The sequence below is a fragment of the Sparus aurata genome, chromosome 13 (assembly GCF_900880675.1).
Source record: "Sparus aurata chromosome 13, fSpaAur1.1, whole genome shotgun sequence".
Taxonomy (NCBI): Eukaryota; Metazoa; Chordata; class Actinopteri; order Spariformes; family Sparidae; genus Sparus; species Sparus aurata.
Genome location: NC_044199.1, coordinates 35,187,518 through 35,210,770, shown reverse-complemented (window position 1 = coordinate 35,210,770; position 23,253 = coordinate 35,187,518). Strand labels below are relative to the sequence as shown.

General features: G+C 47.8%; 2 protein-coding genes across 2 annotated transcripts in view; both read right to left on the bottom strand.

Annotated features, from left to right (window-relative positions):
• Window positions 1-1,482, bottom strand: part of castor2 (cytosolic arginine sensor for mTORC1 subunit 2) — a 6,643-nt gene extending 5,161 nt beyond the window's left edge. Inside the window, exon 1 of the mRNA XM_030437549.1 lies at window positions 1,421-1,482. Within this exon, the coding sequence (XP_030293409.1) occupies window positions 1,421-1,482 (62 nt within the window). The remainder of the gene's footprint in view (window positions 1-1,420) is intronic.
• Window positions 1,483-1,572: 90 nt separating this feature from the next.
• The window catches only part of doc2b (double C2-like domains, beta), a 94,324-nt gene continuing 72,643 nt past the window's right edge, over window positions 1,573-23,253 (bottom strand). Inside the window, exons 4-6 of the mRNA XM_030437051.1 lie at window positions 18,131-18,240; window positions 10,432-10,558; window positions 1,573-1,919 (exon numbers count right to left, since the gene is read on the bottom strand). Of these exons, the coding sequence (XP_030292911.1) occupies window positions 1,611-1,919; window positions 10,432-10,558; window positions 18,131-18,240 (546 nt within the window). The 3' untranslated portion in view covers window positions 1,573-1,610. The remainder of the gene's footprint in view (window positions 1,920-10,431; window positions 10,559-18,130; window positions 18,241-23,253) is intronic.

Genomic DNA, 23,253 nt, shown 5'->3' with positions numbered 1-23,253 from the left:
AAATTAGTGCGATTAAAATGCGTTAATTTTTTTAACGCGTTATTTTTTGTGTAATTAATTAATCGTAATTAACGTGTTAAAGTCCAGGCCCTATAGTTCAAACGTATTGTGTCAACGTTTCTACAACTGGTGTCTATCATGTTCACATGTCATGTTTATGAGCAGAGTCTCGGGAGGAGGAGCTACAGCCACAGACGTTTTTCACTTTTTCTGTGTCTTTTTTAAAGATTGTACACAATATTCATTCAAAGATTTTCATAGTCACAATGTTCGTCAACATAAGAACACAAGAGGTGCAGCAAGAGGAGACTGTATTATTCCACTTAGGAAAAGTTCTTTTAGTCAGTCTGCATTCTCTGTTAGAGCTGCACTAGAATGGAATTCCATCCCAGCAACTATTAGAGACCTGAAGAGCTATAGTTTATTCAGAGCTCATTTGAAGAGATGGTTAATTGGTGCTCAGCTCTGTCAGCACCAACACTTGATTACACCGTCCTGTCCTCGGTCCGTCTGTGCTGAACCTGTAGCCATCTTCTCTTTTAACTGCGTGATGTCTTATTGTGGTCTTGTTTTTATTGTGTTGCATGCATTCTGTATTTGTGCTTCTGCTTGCATGCTGTGGTGTGATGTGTCTTGCGTCTTGAATGATGTTTTCTAAATTGATGTTATATATGCTATTTTGTCATGTTTGTTAACTGCTGTGCATGTTTTGCAGATTGCCCTGGCTAGTCATTTTGTAATTTTAATCTTATTTTTTATATGTTCTGTTTTGTTTTTAGGGTGACTTTAACATCTGTCTAGGGACTACAGATGAAAAATAGCCTCTTGGCTAATTCTGGCGCATTTGCAGTAATGTTATTAATGTGCACTGTCCCTGTTTTCAAATAAACTAAATTTCAAATTTCAATGGATTTTGGGAAATAAGAACTGTAAAAATCTTTACGATCAAATGATTCATCAAGAAAAAGTGACGTATAACTGTTAGTCGCAGTGATCAAACACATTGAGTCCTAGATGAATATTTACTGATCTTCTTTTGTCTACACTGCTCACATGTTTCATCTCTATAAGGTGATTTTCTTTGTTTAATTTTGACCTCTGTGGGCCTCCGTCACCCCGTTAGGGGGGTGAATGACTGGAGACTGGTGGACAGACACAGTTACATTACGGCTGTTCACTGTCTCGTGTTGATATTAAATATTTACTTAAGTTGCTTCTGAAAGACATTTCATGACGGTTCCACCGCGCGGTTAGAATAAGACTCCAGCCTCTGAGCTGACTGATGAGTGCTGGGAACTCTGTGACCACGTTTCAATAAAGTGTGATGAGTCAGGAAACAGTTGGGACCATCAGAACACTGATGTGAGAGTTTTTTACATTTTAGAACATTTATCAGACACTTTTGTCCAAAGCAACTTACAGTAATTCACACATACATTCACAGTGATGGTGGCGGCTGCCATGCAAGGTTCCGACCGGCATGCCTGGCAGGATCCGACCGTTCCGACCGGTTCTGGAGCAGTTTGGGTTTCAGTATCTTGCCCAAGGACACTTTGACATGCACACCAGGGGAATTGAACCAGTGACCTTCTAAAAACAAGACACTGGCTCTACCCCTGAGTCACAGCCACCCTCAAAAAAAAGTGAGAGTGAGACCAGAAAGTCTGAAGGAAACTACAGTGAGAGCAGCGGGTCGGAGGTGAGCTGTACTGTCTGCATGTTAGTACAGATAGAAGCGAGGCTTCCTGTTTGCATACTGACGTTTTGACGTAGGGGTCGGAGAAGCCGTTGGCATCCATGGCGGCGAGGTGGGCGCAGCGTATGATGCCCACCACCAGGCACGACTTCTGGGTGTTGTACTTGAGAGAGATCATGATGCGTCCTCGCTCCTCCAGGGACTTGTCCTCGGTCTTGTTGACCTGCAGAGAGTAATAATGACAGGAAGAGAAGTCAGAACAACGTCTGCAGGTGTTCATGAATCATCTGAGACTGTCTCTCAATCCTGCAGCTTTCATTTCATAATGCTGTTAACCCGTGTAGACAGCAGAATCATTACCTGGACATGTTGTCACTGTGTACACCAGAGACTTAATCCAGGTTTAAAACCTGAACCAGAAGTGTGCTGCAGCTTCAGCACTTCTGCCTCGTTGAACATCAGCCAACACTGATTGGCTGATTGATGTCACCTCCGCTGTAGACAGATAGTTAATGGCCTCATCAAAATTAATTTGCAGCGTTCTTTAGAGAGCAGATAAACATCTGAACCGACACCTGACCTGTCGGCAGGCGACCGTCACACTGATTCAGCAGGAGAGCAAACCTTCACACACACATTCACATTAAACTGACCGTCTGTTTGGATGATCTGAGATCAGCTTGAAGCTTTGTGTTACTCAGACATGCAGTCTGGTGTACGACTGATTATCATCTGTTCATCCCTGATTTAAAGCTGCAGCCTGAAACAAGGTTCTGATCCACCATCAGTCAGCCACTGGCTTCTTGTTAATGATCAGTGGAAATGTATCATCGTCTTTACCACCGTGACCGACTCTCAGCTTCTTTCAGGATCCTGACACAGAACAGTCTGGACTTTTTCCAGCCGTGGCTCCTGAGGATCCATCTGAACTTTATTTCTCACTTCTATGACCGACGACTTAGAAATGCAATTTCCTAGCAGCTGCTGATTGGCTCAATATTCCCGTACATCAGCATTTATTTTAAAGCACATTTACAGAATAAGACCATCCATATCAGCAGAGTGAAGTCACAGAGGCTTAACAACTCCAGGCTTATCAAGAGCTACTTTAAAGTGGCCCGACCAGAGGACGACTGGGCCTCAGTTCAGTTTGTCTTCAAATTGATATTCATTAGTTTTCTGTCTCATTCAGCTTCTCTTCATAGAGACTCAGGCTGAGCTGTGAAGCTCAACTAACGCACACTTCCAGAGAGAGCAGTTTGAATTCTGTGTCTTTGGTCAGATGTAGATTTACAGTATTATAAGACAATCAGCACCACTTCATAAATAACACTGATGAATCTCTGAGGTGTTATTATGGATCCCACTGGGTGTTTGTGCCGCCCACCCTGCTCCGCCTTTGATTGGTTGCCTTCAGCAGTTACATTCTCTACATTTGACTCAAACTGTTAACTCACACTATTTTCATTGTAAGTAGCTGTTAAAATACAGGAACACAGTATGTGATAGGCGTGTGTCGGAGCATCGCTGAGTCACTCCAGTGGTTGCTGTCACCATTATTGTTCATTTCCGAGGAAACCGACAGCCCATGTCAGTCTGTCACAGTTTCTCCCGACAGTTTGCACGTAACTATTGTTTGTCTTCATATTCAGCTTTATTTAACCAGTAAAATGGCCCCTGTGTTACCTCCAGTTGTGTCTTTGCGTTCTGATACAGCGCTATATGAGCTGTAGTTTCCAGGTAAACACAGCGACTTCTTCTGTCTCTCTCCTGGTCTCCTGCTGCTGCTCTCGGTGTGACTCATCCTCTGGACCGTTTTGGGCTCGTTAAGTTGAGCAGAAAGGCTGGGTAGTTGATGGGCTGCCCTGCTGGAAGTCTGCTATCGAGCCCAGAGCCCTATCGAGACAGCCACTGAACATAACAGTTAGGAAATAGCATGCTAGCTGCTTATACTTGTCTTATCTGTGGTCTAATTAAAAACTCATGGTGAACTTGACTGTTTTCCTGTTGACAGACTTGGTACATGTCATTGTCAAAGAGCACCAGGACCACAAACCAATCAGAGCTGAGGAGGTCTTCAAGGAAACCAGTGGCATCTATTAGTTTTATCTTTGAGTGAACTTCCTGTTGTACTGTATTTTAAGGATGCAAAATGTTGTATTCAAAACAAATAGGGGCACTCTAGCTGCCATTAGCCAGTTAGCTCAGTTAGCTCAGTTAGCTCAGTTAGCCGTGCAGCTAGTGGCCCAGACTGGGAGCTTAGAGCACTGCACGTGTTTATGTCTCTAACACAGGAGTTTCAGACCAGGACCAGCCGATGTTAGCCTCCAGCGGTCGTGTTAAAGACACGCTGGCAGAAAGTGGCGGTGTGGAGAGCAGCTCGGGACGCACGCTGAACTGAGAGTCTGACAGAGTTGTGTTGTCACAGCCGGCTTTGAAGCTAATTTGCAGAATTTTGGGATAATTGTGCAAAAAACTCTTCTGCAGTTTGAAGCTTATTAACACAACTTCACGAATGATACACAGATGGCTGTCATCAAGCTTCAGATAATCAGGATCAATACTCATCACAAACTGTTTGTGTGTCCTCACACAGTCACTCTGACGCCCAAACATCCTCCACATTCAGAGAATAATAAAAAGACAGAGGTCTCACCAGTCTGTCCAACAGTGTCCTCAGCAGAATGCTAATCAGATGTCTGCAGGACGCCGACTCTCTCTACGTGAGTCACAGATGACTTTTACAAGACGTCTCTCTGGACTCGTCCGACACGCCAACACGTTTCAGACGGTTTACTGTCAGATTCATTTAGTCCCGTCTCTTCTACTGTTTATCCATGTTTAGGACATCCTGCTGCCGTTTTGTCTCTCTGACTCCTTCAACAAGATGCACTCTGGGAAATGTGTGACAAACCAGTAGCTGACAGGAATACTAGACAAAGAGAGAGAGGAAACCTCAGGCGGCTGGATGGTGTCCAGGTCTGCACACCTGACAGGTGCTCACATCTTTACAGCACAACATTCAGCCTCCAGCCGTCCTCCAACAACAGAACATCGTTTAAACAAGCTCCACCACACAAAGACTGATGTGACATCATTAATCACAGAAAAACACTCTAACCGTCAGTGACGACATGTTCTCCTTCTCTTCCTGTTTCCATCAGTCTGCTCCAACATAACATCAGCTCACATAAACAAACAGACGGCTGTGCATCAGTGTTCGCTGAACATTTGCAGCTAATTGTACCGCTGCCTCGAGGAAAACTCAATTAAGATCGGCTGGAGGATGTCCATTAATTTAATTTAACGCACAGGATAACCGGACACCTCCGACGTGACTGTCTGAACATCATTCAGAGCAAAATAACAGGCTGAGATATACATCTGCCTGCCCACTGCTCACCGGCAACACAACAGCAACACAACACAACACAACACTATCAGTGTATTGACTGAGTTCCAGGTATTAGTCTGGACCTTACCAGGAAACAGACAGACTCTGTTCAGTCAGCTCACTTCATGTGTCTGGATGCAAATGAACCACTGAGACAAACAGACACAAAGATGTTCATGTAGAACATTTAATGTTTAGAATGTGTCTGTTTCAGTTTGTTCAGTTTCTCCTCATGAAACAACTCTCACATCACTACATGTGTTCAGTTAGTCTGGTGATGCTGACGTCGCTGCTTCACCTCATAAAATTCTAAATGTTTAAGGTTTCTCTGATTACAGGGTAGCAGTGCCGACTCAGACAAACACACTGTTCTGTCAAAGCTGGAGGTTTTCACAGGTTTCTGTTGTCTCTGCTGTCAAAAGTCTCACCAGAACAACGAAAGCCCAGTTTCAGATGGAAATGCCTGCTGGCTCGGTGCGGCCCGGTGTGTTTACAGAGAGGAGCTGAAGGCGAAAGCTTTCTGCTCTGCTGGCTCTTGAAGTCCGAGACGAGCAGTTTGTGTCTAAACACAGGAGGCTGTTTGCTGTGTGGAGAACAGAGCAGCCACCATTTAATCACCTCATTGTCAGCCGGTACACCTGAGGACTCACCTGTCACAGGCTGATATATAGTTAAAGACAAACACTCTGATTGGACGTCGCCTCAAAGTCTTCGTTTAAACCTTTTTCTTTCTTGTGTCAGGAAATCTGTGAACTCAGAGGATTTATGGTCCTGCTAAAGTTTATTGAAGCGTTCAGGCCAGAGAACAAGAACCTGAGTGGACCGAACCACACTCACAACACACACACACACACACACACACACACACACACACACACACACACACAGACTGTGAGGGAACGTAACTAAGTAAAATGACTTTGTCTGTCCTGAGGTTACTACCTGTACAGGTGTGTCCTTGCGTTCACCTGTTACTATCTGCTGGATGTGTGCAGCCCTGACCTGGTGTTGCTCCAGCAGACAGCAGGAGGTTCTGATCCAGCAGTTTGTCTGCCAGTGATTGTTGGACCTGTGTAATGTACTTCTGTTGCTCGACAATTAAAGGTTGACCTCAGAGCCGATCACCACTCGGAGTCTCGCCCTGTCTCGTTTCCGTGCATGTAAAAGCTGTTGTTGTGTCGGCTCCTGCTGTAATGATGCTGCTGTGCTCCAACTGTTGGAGAGGCCAAACTAAAGGTTACAGCCGTTAGCAGAGAGGCCGAGGGGTGAGGATGTTTAGTCCACAGCAAGAGATCCAGACGAGTCACGACACTGTGAAAGAGTTTGTTCACTCCTGAGACACTGACACTTGATCAGTGAGATGTAAACGTTGGACCTGCTGATGTGGTTCTATCTGAAATGTTTGCAGGCTCGTGGCCCTGTGGCCGACGAAGGAAGTCGGTAACAACTAACTTCATCTTTTACGTATGTTACGTAGCTCGGACTTCTCTCACTTCAAGAAGTCATGCTGGTTTTGTAAATACAGCTACAATCGAACCAGGCTGTTATGATCGTCTGATATTCAGTGAGCCTTTTCATTAAAGGTCCTGAAACCCTCCACCAGCCTCTGACGGGGCTGCTGGGTCCTGAACACACATTCTGCCAAAGTTAGAAAAATTCTGGTCACATGACAGATTTCTGATCTTGTGTTTGTTTTGTTGCTGGTGTGAAGTGGGCGGGACTCAATCTGTGCACCAACCAAAGTCTGGCAACATTTGATTCAAAATGCTGCCAGAGCTGTCAATCAAACCTCCTCAGACCACGCCCACACGGTCCTGCTGAGTGTCAGACTGTTGGACTCTGGACTCAGACTGGTTCTGCTGCAGTCTTTGGCCTCAGTGTTTCAGAACATGTTTGTGTGTTGGGCCTGAATGCCAGCACTCCGTCAGCCGTGGCCTCTTCTCTTGCATCAGCACCACCGCCCTGCTGCTCTCTGTGAGTCGCTGATCTGAGGGATCCACCAGGACTTTGGCAGGAGACGGGCCGGTGCTGGCCCGGCTTCCTGTTACTCGCATTTACAGCCTCAAATCCTGAACAACCCACGCAGTGTTACAAAGAGCTTCACAAGAGGAAATCAGAGACGTCAGGTTGTGACTGTGCTGATAGACAACACACATGTTCTGAGAGCGTCCTGAGATCAGAACACCCTCCACCCTCCATCCTACAGCATCCACATTTCATCCTCCACCCTCCATCATTTATCCTCCACCCTCCACCCTACAGCATCCACCTTCCATCATCTATCCTCCACCCTCCACCCTACAGCATCCACCTTCCATCATCTATCCTCCACCCTCCACCCTACAGCATCCACCTTCCATCATCTATCCTCCACCCTCCACCCTACAGCATTCACCTTCCATCATCTATCCTCCACCCTCCACCCTACAGCATCCACCTTCCATCATCTATCCTCCACCCTCCACCCTACAGCATCCACCTTCCATCATCTATCCTCTACCCTCCACCCTACAGCATCCACCTTCCATCATCTATCCTCCACCCTCCACCCTACAGCATCCACCTTCCATCATCTATCCTCCACCCTCCATCATTTATCCTCCACCCTCCACCCTACAGCATCCACATTTCATCCTCCACCCTCCATCATTTATCCTCTACCCTCCACCCTACAACATTCACCTTCCATCATCTATCCTCCACCCCTCCACCCTACAGCATCCACCTTCCATCATCTATCCTCCACCCTCCACCCTACAGCATCCACCTTCCATCATCTATCCTCCACCCTCCACCCTACAGCATCCACCTTCCATCATCTATCCTCTACCCTCCACCCTACAGCATCCACCTTCCATCATCTATCCTCCACCCTCCACCCTACAGCATCCACCTTCCATCATCTATCCTCTACCCTCCACCCTACAGCATTCACCTTCCATCATCTATCCTCCACCCTCCACCCTACAGCATCCACCTTCCATCATCTATCCTCCACCCTCCACCCTACAGCATCCACCTTCCATCATCTATCCTCCACCCTCCACCCTACAGCATCCACCTTCCATCATCTATCCTCTACCCTCCACCCTACAGCATCCACCTTCCATCATCTATCCTCCACCCTCCACCCTACAGCATCCACCTTCCATCATCTATCCTCCACCCTCCATCATTTATCCTCCACCCTCCACCCTACAGCATCCACCCTCCACTGTGTTCATTTTAACATTAAACATAAACTCTGTGGGCAGTCAGCAGATATCCCCTCACAGGTTGATGATACTCCACTCTGATCTCTCCAAGCACATAACCCACTCCGGCTCTGATCTGTGGTGCGGTCCACAGTAATAATCATAGATTCTGTGCTCTGTACTAGACCTGAACAAGTGATGTATGGAACAGAACCTTTATCATCATTAATCCCTCCACAATAAACAATTAGGTATTTCTAGTCTCTTCTATGTACTGATCCCAATTTTTGAAAAATAAACAAGGTTCTGATCCTTTCAGGTTCTGTTCATCCAGATAATCTTCACAGATGAACGTAAATTAACTCTGTAGCAGTAAGAAGCTAATTTTAGGCTACAAACAGACGACATCATGGTCACAAGACTTAAACGTCACCACCACTAAGAGTCCTACTGCCGAGTGCTATCCAGGTTTTCTATAAACTGATCAATGTACAAGTTGTAAAGGGTTAGGGTTAGGGTTAGAACAGTGTGTAACTAAAGTGGCCTGTAAAGACGCACTAGTGAGTAGATGAGTCACCGTGTTCGCTGTGAGGACGTTTAATGTCCCCGACAACCTCTGTAGTCTCATTTTTAACACATGAAGAGCTTCAGAATTAAACTGTGGAACATTTAATGATGAATAAAACCTGTAAATGCGTTGCCTGTGGAACCACACAGCTTATTACAGTACAGTACATTATAGCATGTATATTATAGTATGTACTTTATAGTATGGTACATTATAGCATGTACATTATAGCATGTACATTGTAGCATGTACATTATAGCATGTACATTATAGTACAGTACATTATAGCACGTACATTATAATATGGTACATTATAGTATGGTACATTGTAGCATGTACATTATAGTATGTATATTATAGCATGTACATTATAGAATGTATATTATAGCATGTACATTATAGTATGTATATTATAGCATGTATATTATAGTATGTATATTATAGCATGTACATTTTAGCATGTACATTATAGTATGTATATTATAGCATGTATATTATAGTACAGTACATTGTAGCATGTACATTATAGTATGTACAATATAGTACAGTACATAATCGTATGTACATTATAGTACAGTACATTATAGCATGTACATTAAAGAATGTACATTATGGTATGTACATTATAGCACGTACATTATAGTACACACATAGTACGCACATTATAGCATGTACATTATAGAATGTACATTATGGTTTGTACATCATAGAACGTACATTTTAGCATGTACGTTATAGCATGTACATTATAGCACAGTACATTATAGCATGTACATTATAGTGCGCACATTATAGCATGTACATTATAGAATGTACATTATGGTATGTACATTAAAGCATGTACATTATAGCACAGTACATTATAGTATGTACATTATAGCATGTACATTTAGCACAGTACATTATAGCATGTACATTATAGTGCGCACATTATAGCATGTACATTATAGAATGTACATTATGGTATGTACATTATAGCATGTGCATTGTAGCATGTACATTATAGTATGGTACATTGTAGCATGTACATTATAGCATGTACATTATAGCATGTACATTATAGTACGGTACATTACAGAATGTACATTATAGTACGGTACATTACAGAATGTACATTATAGTATGGTACATTACAGAATGTACATTATAGCATATACATTATAGTACAGTACATTATAGCATGCACATTATAGCATGTACATTATAGCATGTACATTTTAGTATGGTACATTATAGCATGTACATTATAGTACGGTACATTATAGCATGTACTTTCTTGTACGGTACATTATAGTATGTACATTGTAGTACGGTACATTATAGCATGTACTTTCTTGTACGGTACATTATAGCATGTACATTGTAGTACGGTACATTATAGTATGTACAGTACTGTACTGTATAGTGTATAGAATGTAGCACATACTACTTAATACTGTTGTGTGGTATTAAGTCTAAGTTGGAGTACATGTTGTGTATATTAATGAGCAGCAGTGTACCTGTAAGTCACTTGCGTCTAGTACCATGGAAACACATAGGTGTGTGTGTGTGTGTGTGTGTGTGTGTGTACAGCACTCACAGGTAACTGTTTCTCCAGGCAGTTGTTGAAGTTTTTGGTCTGGTTGGGCTTCAGCTTCTTCAGAGGGATCCTTGTTTCCCCGATGAACTCGTTGTGGCGGAATTTGTCCTCATCACACACTGAGATCCTGTCAGGAGTAGAGCGGGTCAAACATTTGTCCTGGGAGACTTCAGTCCATAAAACCAAAAATTGTACACCTGGAGGCCATCGCCCCCTATCATCACCCCCTATCATCACCCCCCATCACCGTCCCCCATCATCGCCCCCATTATTGCCCCCCATCATCGGCCCCATCATCGCCCCCCATCATCACCCCCATCATCGCCCCATCTTCACCCCATCATTGTCCCTCATCATCGCCCCCCATTATTGCCCCCCATCATCACCCCCACCATCATCCCCAATCATCGCCCCATCATCGTCCCTCAACATTGCCCCCACCATCGTCCCCCATCGTCTTCCCCCATCATCGGCCCCATCCTCATCCCTCACCATTACCCCCATCATCGTCTCCCATCATTGTCCCATCACTGTCCCCCATCATCATCCCACCATCGTCCCCCATCATCGCCCCATCATCGTCACCCATCATCGCCCCCATCATCATCCCCCATCATCGTCTCCCATCATCGTCCCATCACTGTACCCCATCATCATCCCATCATCGTCCCATCATCACCCCCATCATCATCCCCCATCGTCGTCCCTCACCATCGCCCCATCATCATCCCCCATCATAGTCCCATTAATGTCCCCATCATCGTCCCCCACCATCGTCCCCTATCAATGCCCCATCATCATCACATCATTGTCCCATCATTGTCCCATCATCGTCCCCCATCATAGCCCCATCATCGTCCCCCATTATCGCCCCATCATTGTCCCTCATCATCGTCCTATCATCTTCCACCATTATCGCCCCATCATCGTCCCCATAATTGCCCCAATCATCGTCCCCTATCAAGCCCCCATCATCATCCCATTATTGTGCCCCATCATCATCCCCTATCAATGCCCCATCATTGCCCTATCTTTGTCCCCATCATCATCCCATCATCGCCCCAAACTATGGTCCCCTATCATTGTTTCATCATCGTCCCCATCATCTCCCCACCATCGTCCCCCATCATCGCCCCACCATCGTCCCCCATCATCGCCCCCATCATCGTCACCCATCATCGCCCCCATCATCGTCCCCCATCATCGTCCCATCATCGCCCCATCATCATTCCCCATAGTCGTCCCTCACCATCGCCCCCATCATCGTCCCCCATCATAGTCCCATTAATGTCCCCATCATCGTCCCCCACCATCGTCCCCTATCAATGCCCCATCATCATCACATCATTGTCCCATCATCGTCCCCCATCATAGCCCCATCATCGTCCCCCATTATCGACCCATCATTGTCCCTCATCATCGTCCTATCATCTTCCACCATTATCGCCCCATCATCGTCCCCCATAATTGCCCCAATCATCGTCCCCTATCAAGCCCCCATCATCATCCTATTACTGTCCCCCATCATCATCCCCTATCAACGCCCCATCATTGCCCCATCATTGTCCCCATCATCGCCCCAAACCATCGTCCCCTATCATTGTTCCATCATCGTCCCCATCATCTCCCCATCATCGTCCCCCATCATCGTCCCATCATTGCCCCCCATCGTCGTCCCTCACCATCGCCCCCATTGTCGTCCCCCATCATCGTCCCATCACTGTCCCCCATCATCATCCCCCATCGTCGTCCCTCACCATCGCCCCATCATCATCCCCCATCATCGTCCCATCATCGTCCCCATCATCTTCCCCCATCATCGCCCCATCATCGTCCCATCACTGTCCCATCATCATCCCCCATCATCGTCCCCCATTATCGACCCATCATTGTCCCTCATCATCGTCCTATCATCTTCCACCATTATCGCCCCATCATCGTCCCCCATAATTGCCCCAATCATCGTCCCCTATCAAGCCCCCCATCATCATCCCATTATTGTCCCCCATCATCATCCCCTATCAACGCCCCATCATTGCCCCATCATCGTCCCCATCATCTCCCCACCATCGTCCCCCATCATCGCCCCACCATCGTCCCCCATCATCGCCCCATCATCGTCACCCATCATCGCCCCCATCATCGTCCCCCATCATCGTCCCATCATCGCCCCATCATCATTCCCCATAGTCGTCCCTCACCATCGCCCCCCTATTGTCCCCCATCATAGTCCCATTAATGTCCCCATCATCGTCCCCCACCATCGTCCCCTATCAATGCCCCATCATCATCACATCATTGTCCCATCATCGTCCCCCATCATAGCCCCATCATCGTCCCCCATTATCGACCCATCATTGTCCCTCATCATCGTCCAATCATCTTCCACCATTATCGCCCGATCATCGTCCCCCATCATCGTCATCATCGTCCCATCATTGCCCCCCATCGTCGTCCCTCACCATCGCCCCCATTGTCGTCCCCCATCATCGTCCCATCACTGTCCCCCATCATCATCCCCCATCGTCGTCCCCCATCGTCGTCCCTCACCATCGCCCCATCATCATCCCCCATCATCGTCCCATCATCGTCCCCATCATCTTCCCCCATCATCGCCCCATCATCGTCCCATCACTGTCCCATCATCATCCCCCATCATCGTCCCCCATTATCGACCCATCATTGTCCCTCATCATCGTCCTATCATCTTCCACCATTATCGCCCCATCATCGTCCCCCATAATTGCCCCAATCATCGTCCCCTATCAAGCCCCCATCATCATCCCATTATTGTCCCCCATCATCATCCCCTATCAACGCCCCATCATTGCCCCATCATTGTCCCCATCATCGCCCCAAACCATCGTCCCCTATCATTGTTCCATCATCGTCCCCATCATCTCCCCATCATCGTCCCCCATCATCGTCATCATCGTCCCATCATTGCCCCCCATCGTCGTCCCTCACCATCGCCCCCATTGTCGTCCCCCATCATCGTTCCATCACTGTCCCCCATCATCATCCCCCATCGTCGTCCCTCACCATCGCCCCATCATCATCCCCCATCATCGTCCCATCATCGTCCCCATCATCTTCCCCCATCATCGCCCCATCATCGTCCCATCACTGTCCCATCATCATCCCCCATCACCGTCCCCCATTATCGACCCATCATTGTCCCTCATCATCGTCCTATCATCTTCCACCATTATCGCCCCATCATCGTCCCCCATAATTGCCCCAATCATCGTCCCCTATCAAGCCCCCATCATCATTTCATTATTGTCTCCCATCATCATCCCCCATCAACGCCCCATCATTGCCCCATCATTGTCCCCATCATCGCCCCAAACCATCGTCCCCTATCATTGTTCCATCATCGTCCCCATCATCTCCCCATCATCGTCCCCCATCATCGTCATCATCGTCCCATCATTGCCCCCCATCGTCGTCCCTCACCATCGCCCCCCATTGTCGTCCCCCATCATCGTCCCATCACTGTCCCCGATCATCATCCCCCATCGATGTCCCTCACCATCGCCCCATCATCATCCCCCATCATCGTCCCATTATCATCCCCATCATCTTCCCCCATCATCGCCCCATCATCGTCCCATCACTGTCCCATCATCATCCCCCATCACCGTCCCCCATTATCGACCCATCATTGTCCCTCATCATCGTCCTATCATCTTCCACCATTATCGCCCCCATCATCGTCCCCCATAATTGCCCCAATCATCGTCCCCTATCAAGCCCCCATCATCATTTCATTATTGTCTCCCATCATCATCCCCCATCAACGCCCCATCATTGCCCCATCATTGTCCCCATCATCGCCCCAAACCATCGTCCCCTATCATTGTTCCATCATCGTCCCCATCATCTCCCCATCATCGTCCCCCATCATCGTCATCATCGTCCCATCATTGCCCCCCATCGTCGTCCCTCACCATCGCCCCCATTGTCGTCCCCCATCATCGTCCCATCACTGTCCCCGATCATCATCCCCCATCGTCGTCCCTCACCATCGCCCCATCATCATCCCCCATCATCGTCCCATTATCATCCCCATCATCTTCCCCCATCATCGCCCCATCATCGTCCCATCACTGTCCCCTATCATCGTCCCCATCATCATCCCCCACCATCGTCCCCTATCAATGCCCCATCATCATCCCATCATTGTCCCATCATCATCCCCCATCATAGCCCCCATCATCGTCCCCCATTATTGCCCCCCATTATTGCCCCATCATTATCCCCCATCAGTGTCCTATCATCGTCCCCCATTATCGCCCCCATAATCGCCCCATCACCGTCCCCCATCATCCCCCATGATCATCCCCCATCGTCATCCCCATCATCACCCCCATCATCATCGCCCCATCATCATCCCCATCATCGTCCCCCATCATCGTCCCATCATCATCCCCCATCATCATCCCCCATCATCATCGCCCCATCGTCATCGCCCCATCGTCATCCCCTTCATTGTCCCCCATCATCGTCTCATCATCAACCCCTCATCATTGTACCCCATCATCATCGCCCATCGTCATCCCCTTCATCGCCCCCATTATCTTCCCATCATCGTCATCATCGTCCCATCATTGCCCCCCATCGTCGTCCCTCACCATCGCCCCCATTGTCGTCCCTCATCATCGTCCCATCACTGTCCCCCATCATCATCCCCCATCGTCGTCCTTCACCATCGCCCCATCATCATCCCCCATCATCGTCCCATCATCGTCCCCCATCATCTTCCCCCATCATCGCCCCATCATCGTCCCCCATCATCGTCCCATCATCATCCCCCATCATCATCCCCCATCATCATCGCCCCATCGTCATCGCCCCATCGTCATCCCCTTCATTGTCCCCCATCATCGTCTCATCATCAACCCCTCATCATCGTCCCCCATCATCATCGCCCATCGTCATCCCCTTCATCGCCCCCATTATCTTCCCATCATCGTCATCATCGTCCCATCATTGCCCCCCATCGTCGTCCCTCACCATCGCCCCCATTGTCGTCCCTCATCATCGTCCCATCACTGTCCCCCATCATCATCCCCCATCGTCGTCCCTCACCATCGCCCCATCATCATCCCCCATCATCGTCCCATCATCGTCCCCATCATCTTCCCCCATCATCGCCCCATCATCGTCCCATCACTGTCCCCTATCATCGTCCCCATCATCATCCCCCACCATCGTCCCCCATCATCGCCCCATCATCGTCCCCCATCATCGTCCCCCACCATCGTCCCCTATCAATGCCCCATCATCATCCCATCATTGTCCCATCATCATCCCCCATCATCCCCCATCATCATCCCCCATCATCATCGCCCCATCGTCATCGCCCCATCGTCATCCCCTTCATTGTCCCCCATCATCGTCTCATCATCAACCCCTCATCATCGTCCCCCATCATCATCGCCCATCGTCATCCCCTTCATCGCCCCCATTATCTTCCCATCATCGTCATCATCGTCCCATCATTGCCCCCCATCGTCGTCCCTCACCATCGCCCCCATTGTCGTCCCTCATCATCGTCCCATCACTGTCCCCCATCATCATCCCCCATCGTCGTCCCTCACCATCGCCCCATCATCATCCCCCATCATCGTCCCATCACTGTCCCCCATCATCGTCCCCCACCATCGTCCCCTATCAATGCCCCATCATCATCCCATCATTGTCCCATCATCATCCCCCATCATCCCCCATCATCGTCCCCCATTATCGCCCCCCCCATTATTGCCCCATCATTGTCCCCCATCAGTGTCCTATCATCGTCCCCCATTATCGCCCCATCATCGTCCCCCATAATCGCCCCATCACCGTCCCCCATCATCCCCCATGATCATCCCCCATCGTCATCCCCATCATCACCCCCATCATCGTCCCCCATCATCCCCCATCATCATCGCCCCATAGTCATCCCCCATCATCATCGCCCCATCGTCATCGCCCACAGACCACAGGAGGACAGAGACTACAGTAGGACAGAGACCACAGGAGGACAGAGACTACAGGAGGACACTGATCTGCAGCTTTGCCTTCCACATGTTGACAATGTTGGTCAGGTGTTGTGTGATGCATAAAGCAGTCTGACTGGACATGTTCTTACTCCTGCTGTTGTGGAGTACGACCTGTTTCAAGTGTGTTTCACTGCATAATTGGACACAGACGTGTGTGTGTGTGTGTGTGTGTGTGTGTGTGTGTGTGAGCATTGTAATCAGAGTTCCAGCAGATCAAATATCTTATCTGCTACCAGCACAGGTGGAGCTGAGTCCACATTTTGATTTAGAGACAGAGAGGAGCAGAGCGTCTGTCTCATTGTGTTGTTCCTGGAAGATGTTTAATGAGGACTGTGCGCAGACAGCTGTCCATCACATCGTCTTCGACAGCATCCACTGTTGTTTCTCTAACAATACACACTTCTTCTCCTCCTGCAGCACAACACAACACATCACAGCACAAGACAACATGTCACAATACAACACGGCACAACTCAGCACGGCACATCGACATGGCACAACACAGCACAGCACAACACGGCACAACTCAGCACGGCACATCGACATGGCACAACACGGCACAACATAATAGTCACAATACAACACAGCGCAACACAATACGTCACTGTACAATACGACATAACACAACACGTCACAATACAACATGGCAAAACACAGTGTAATGATTAGATAAACACAATAATCAGTTTATCATTCATTAATAAATCAACATTTGATTTAAACTGTACAGGTTGTTGTCATGTTCATGAAATTAAACAGCTTTCCTTCATACTGGAACCAATGTTTTACTGTAGTGGGCAGTAGATGGATTATCATTGGTCTTCTCTCATCAATAAAAGGTGCAGCATCTATAAAATATGACGCATTGCATCATGGGACTGTCGTGTAGACTCACTGGTCTTAAAGTACCTGGTTCTGTCTCTACAAACACAGCTGGTGTTGTCCAGTCTCGTTAAAGTTATCCAGTGGTTTCATGCTTACAAACTTTAAAACATCATCTTGACCAGTGGTCTCCAGCATGGCAGCCATCTTGATAGCAATCATGTCCCAACATCAGATGAAAATACAAACTGTGACAAAGTCTCTCCAATGATTGCCACATTCTTCTGACATCTTGATAAACATATCCAGTGGTTTCATGCTGACAGATGATGAAACACAGTCTCAGACAGCGGTCTGTGGCTGTATGTTCAACAAACAGACAGCACTGCACACACACTGAGGACTCTGGGAGGTGGTTGTGATGTACAGCAGACTGAAGTGTAAACGTTACATAAGCTGCTTCAGGCTCAGCGTGAACACTTTGGTAAAAATAAAGAAGAGTGAAGTAACACTCGACTTGTGTAACAGATTTATCAGAGAACGTTGTGTTCGCAGGTTTATTCTCAGGTGTTGTAGTGAAACACAACAAACAGGAAGTCATCACACACACACACACACACACACACACAGAGTTTCCCTTCTGTTAAACTGACGAGAGGAAATCACACATTCGCACTAACATGAATGGTAAGTCGTAGTGAGGAGGAACAACAACATGGTCACTGTTGAAATGTCTGCTGTCACGTTCAGACTTTGTTGGAGAGATTTACCTCCAGAGACCGGTGCTCACACACACACCTGATGGATGACAACACAGGTGAGCGTACCTGAGTGTTTTTCGGACCATATCCTCGTCTGTGATACCGTAGTAGGTCAGGGTCTCGCTCCACACGGGGTTGAGTGTGTTGTGCAGCGTCTTGGTTCGTAGTTTGTTGGCCTGAAAGACAAATTGAATATGGCTGAACAGACAGCTCGTCCCTCAGGTGTCACTTTTATTGAGACGCTGCCAGATTCCTGTAAACATGCTGAACGTGTCAGTGCACTGAGGGGAGGAGCTAAACAGTCTGTCTGGCTGCCTGCCTGCCTGCCTGCCTGCCTGCCTGCCTGTGTGTGTGTGTGTGTGTGTGTGTGTGTGTGTGTCTGTCTGTCTGACTGTCAGGATGAAACATAAACAGAATGCTGTATTTACATAATGTGACAGTTGTAATCAACAGAGTCAGGAAGAGGATGATGAGGAGGAAACATGTTTGTGTTTAGTTCAGAGAAAAGTCCCAGAGCTTCATGAAGTCTAAAGACAGAAAGAGACAGATGAGACGGTGGACCTGACACAGCTGATCCTGACAAAGCTGATCCTGACACAGCCAGCCCGGCTCTGAGCTGAAGGACTACATGGAGTCTTCTGTTTTCTTGTGCTCACACTGACACATGTTGTCTCTGAGCTGATGTCACACAGGACGTGTTGTTTTTAACACAGTAAACACTGAATATATATTCAGACCGTAACAATCTGTTGGATCAGGAGAGAAACTATTTCTGTGTGTGATCAACAGTTGGACCACCCACCGCTCCAGTGCAGCGTGTCGGCTGCAGGTTGGCAGAGATAGCCGGGCTGCTCTGGTGCTGCAAAACCTGGCAACCTCACCGGGACAACAAGCTCAGCACTGTGTCCCCCGCCGTCTGCCAACAAATAGTCACAGCTTTTACATTTGATTTGTGAGATTACGAGGTGTGAGGACACAGGAGAGCTGACTCATCACATCCTGACCTCTGTTTGTGTCATCAACGTGAGACGGACATCGGTCCTCTACCTTAGAGACGGACATCGGTCCTCTACCTATGAGACGGACATCAGTCCTCTACCTATGAGACGGACATCGGTCCGCTACCTATGAGACGGACATCGGTCCTCTACCTATGAGACAGACATCGGTCCTCTACCTATGAGATGGACATCGGTCCTCTACCTATGAGATGGACATCAGTCCTCTACCAGAGACAGACATCGGTCCTCTACCTATGAGATGGACATCGGTCCGCTACCTATGAGACAGACATCGGTCCTCTACCTATGAGATGGACATCGGTCCGCTACCTATGAGACAGACATCGGTCCTCTACCTATGAGATGGACATCGGTCCTCTACCTATGAGATGGACATCAGTCCTCTACCAGAGACAGACATCGGTCCTCTACCTATGAGATGGACATCGGTCCGCTACCTATGAGACAGACATCGGTCCTCTACCTATGAGATGGACATCGGTCCTCTACCTATGAGATGGACATCGGTCCTCTACCAGAGACAGACATCGGTCCTCTACCTATGAGACGGACCTTAGTCCTCTACCTATGAGATGGACATCGGTCCGCTACCTATGAGACAGACATCGGTCCTCTACCTATGAGATGGACATCGGTCCTCTACCTATGAGATGGACATCGGTCCTCTACCAGAGACAGACATCGGTCCTCTACCTATGAGACGGACATCGGTCCTCTACCTATGAGACGGACATCGGTCCTCTACCTATGAGATGGACATCGGTCCTCTACCTATGAGATGGACATCAGTCCTCTACCAGAGACAGACATCGGTCCTCTACCTATGAGACGGACCTTAGTCCTCTACCTATGAGACAGACATCAGTCCTCTACCTATGAGACAGACATCGGCCCTCTACCTATGAGACGGACATCAGTCCTCTACCTATGAGACGGACATCGGTCCTCTACCTATGAGATGGACATCAGTCCTCTACCAGAGACAGACATCGGTCCTCTACCTATGAGACAGACATCGGTCCTCTACCTATGAGATGGACATCAGTCCTCTACCAGAGACAGACATCGGTCCTCTACCTATGAGATGGACATCGGTCCTCTACCTATGAGATGGACATCAGTCCTCTACCAGAGACAGACATCGGTCCTCTACCTATGAGATGGACATCGGTCCTCTACCTATGAGATGGACATCAGTCCTCTACCAGAGACAGACATCGGTCCTCTACCTATGAGACGGACCATAGTCCTCTACCTATGAGACGGACATCGGTCCTCTACCTATGAGATGGACATCAGTCCTCTACCAGACACAGACATCGGTCCTCTACCTATGAGACGGACATCGGTCCTCTACCTATGAGATGGACATCGGTCCTCTACCTATGAGACGGACATCAGTCCTCTACCTATGAGACGGACATCAGTCCTCTACCTATGAGACGGACATCGGTCCTCTACCTATGAGATGGACATCAGTCCTCTACCAGAGACAGACATCGGTCCTCAGAGACGTCAGAGGTGTAGGTGAGCCCTGAGACAGGGCCCTGTGTGGTGTCTGTCCCGTCATCCTCCAGCCTGCTGCTGTCTCCTCCACTGTTAACATGGACTCAGTGGTCCTCAGGTCTGTGAGGACACTGAGCAGTGATTGGTTGATGGAGATCTCTTTAGTTTCAGACTTGGGACACCGCTGCTCATTGGTAGCTTGGGCTCGTGTGTGAGCAGCCGGTGGAGGAGACTTACAGTATTTCCTCTTTAACGAGCGCTGATGATCACATGTGCAGAAGAGCAGCTCCTCTTCCTCTGCCTCCATCAGTCAGTCCACAGGTCGGGAACACTCAGCTTTCAGTGTCTGAAGGTGAGATTTGGATTTTCATTTGCCAGATATGAAGAGACAAAAGTCTGTTTGTTGTCTCTGACTCTGTTTAAACCTGTTGGGTTGTCCTCAGACTCGTGTTGTGTTGATTCCTCAGACTGGTGTTGTGTTGATTCCTCAGACTGGTGTTGTGTTGATTCCTCAGACTCGTGTTGTGTTGATTCCTCAGACTGGTGTTGTGTTGATTCCTCAGACTGGTGTTGTGTTGATTCCTCAGACTGGTGTTGTGTTGATTCCTCAGACTGGTGTTGTGTTGATTCCTCAGACTCGTGTTGTGTTGATTCCTCAGACTGGTGTTGTGTTGATTCCTCAGACTGGTGTTGTGTTGATTCCTCAGACTCGTGTTGTGTTGATTCCTCAGACTCGTGTTGTGTTGATTCCTCAGACTGGTGTTGTGTTGATTCCTCAGACTCGTGTTGTGTTGATTCCTCAGACTCGTGTTGTGTTGATTCCTCAGACTCGTGTTGTGTTGATTCCTCAGACTCGTGTTGTGTTGATTCCTCAGACTGGTGTTGTGTTGATTCCTCAGACTGGTGTTGTGTTGATTCCTCAGACTGGTGTTGTGTTGATTCCTCAGACTGGTGTTGTGTTGATTCCTCAGACTCGTGTTGTGTTGATTCCTCAGACTGTGTTGTGTTGATTCCTCAGACTTGTGTTGTGTTGATTCCTCAGACTGGTGTTGTGTTGATTCCTCAGACTCGTGTTGTGTTGATTCCTCAGACTGGTGTTGTGTTGATTCCTCAGACTGGTGTTGTGTTGATTCCTCAGACTTGTGTTGTGTTGATTCCTCAGACTGGTGTTGTGTTGATTCCTCAGACTTGTGTTGTGTTGATTCCTCAGACTGGTGTTGTGTTGATTCCTCAGACTCGTGTTGTGTTGATTCCTCAGACTGGTGTTGTGTTGATTCCTCAGACTGGTGTTGTGTTGATTCCTCAGACTTGTGTTGATTCCTCAGACTTGTGTTGTGTTGATTCCTCAGACTCGTGTTGTGTTGATTCCTCAGACTCGTGTTGTGTTTCCTCTGATGATCGCCTTCTGCCTGTAGTCCTGTTCATCACAGCTCAACTCTTTCTGTCATAATGACTCTGTGGCGCCGTCACTACGCTGCAGCAGGCTCTCACCTTTTGCTCCTGTAAAATCATGATCATTGTACAGTATCTGATCCGTGTCAGTGATCAACAGTCTAATCTGGAATAATTACAGCCGTCTGATTGTGTTTGATTGTGTTCTCAGAGGAGATGAAACTGTAATCTGGCTCTGCAGCAGAGCGTGAAACTTCACTTCTGATTAGAGCGCCAGCAGAACTTATGACCTCTTTAGTGGGTCTTAATGAGGCTCTCAGACCGAGCCTAATGATGATTCTAGAGCAGCGGGGTATGAGGTGACTATCACATCCTGTTTTATAAGGGCTGAGACAGCAGACAAATCCCTGGAAACCAGCAGCCTCAGGGAGAGTTTTATTTCACTAACCAGTCAAATAATCCATGACAGTCCCTCAGAAACACAGGCCCGTTCTGCTGCTCTCTGAAAGAAGATGACATTAGCAGTGATAGCCACCAGAGCAGGACACATAAAAGAATGGAAAAGCCCGTCATGCACTCGGAAAGAGAGTCTGCGTCACACTCTGTAGAGACAGATGGAGTCAGAAACACTGCAGCTTTTGCTGAGAGATCGAACTTTTCACCAGTGAAGAAAAAACAACTGTTCAGGAAGTTTTAAAATAACATTTTTATTAAGCTTCAATCTTTTGAAGATGGAGCAAACTCAACATTGTAGATAACAAGAAGTGAGCGCCAACCTTCAGCCGTCACAGAAATGAGAAAGTGGAAGCCTTTAAATGATGATGTGGTCAGTAACGTCTAATACTGCAGACGAGACGCCACAAAACACTGACAACCTGCTGACAACCAGCAGTTAGCAGCATGTTCAGCTAGCAGCATGTTCAGCTAGCAGCATGTTCAGCTAGCAGCATGTTCAGCTAGCAGCATGTTCAGCTAGCAGCATGTTCAGCTAGCAGCATGTTCAGCTAGCAGCATGTTCAGCTAACATGCCGTCATCACGGACATCATGCAGCTCAACAGAACCATGGCGTGCTCCTTTAATCCTGTCAGAACACCTTCAGCTCTGTGGTCCAACAACAGTTATCTGGTTCTAAAGACATTAAGTGTCAAATGAAGTGAGGATTTGCTGCGCTGATGTAATTACGTGTCAGTGTTTTTGTCCTGTCAGAGGAAGCTGTACAGTAGGTTGTGTAGTGTTCCTGCTGCTGCTCCTCTCTGCAGCTCACTCAG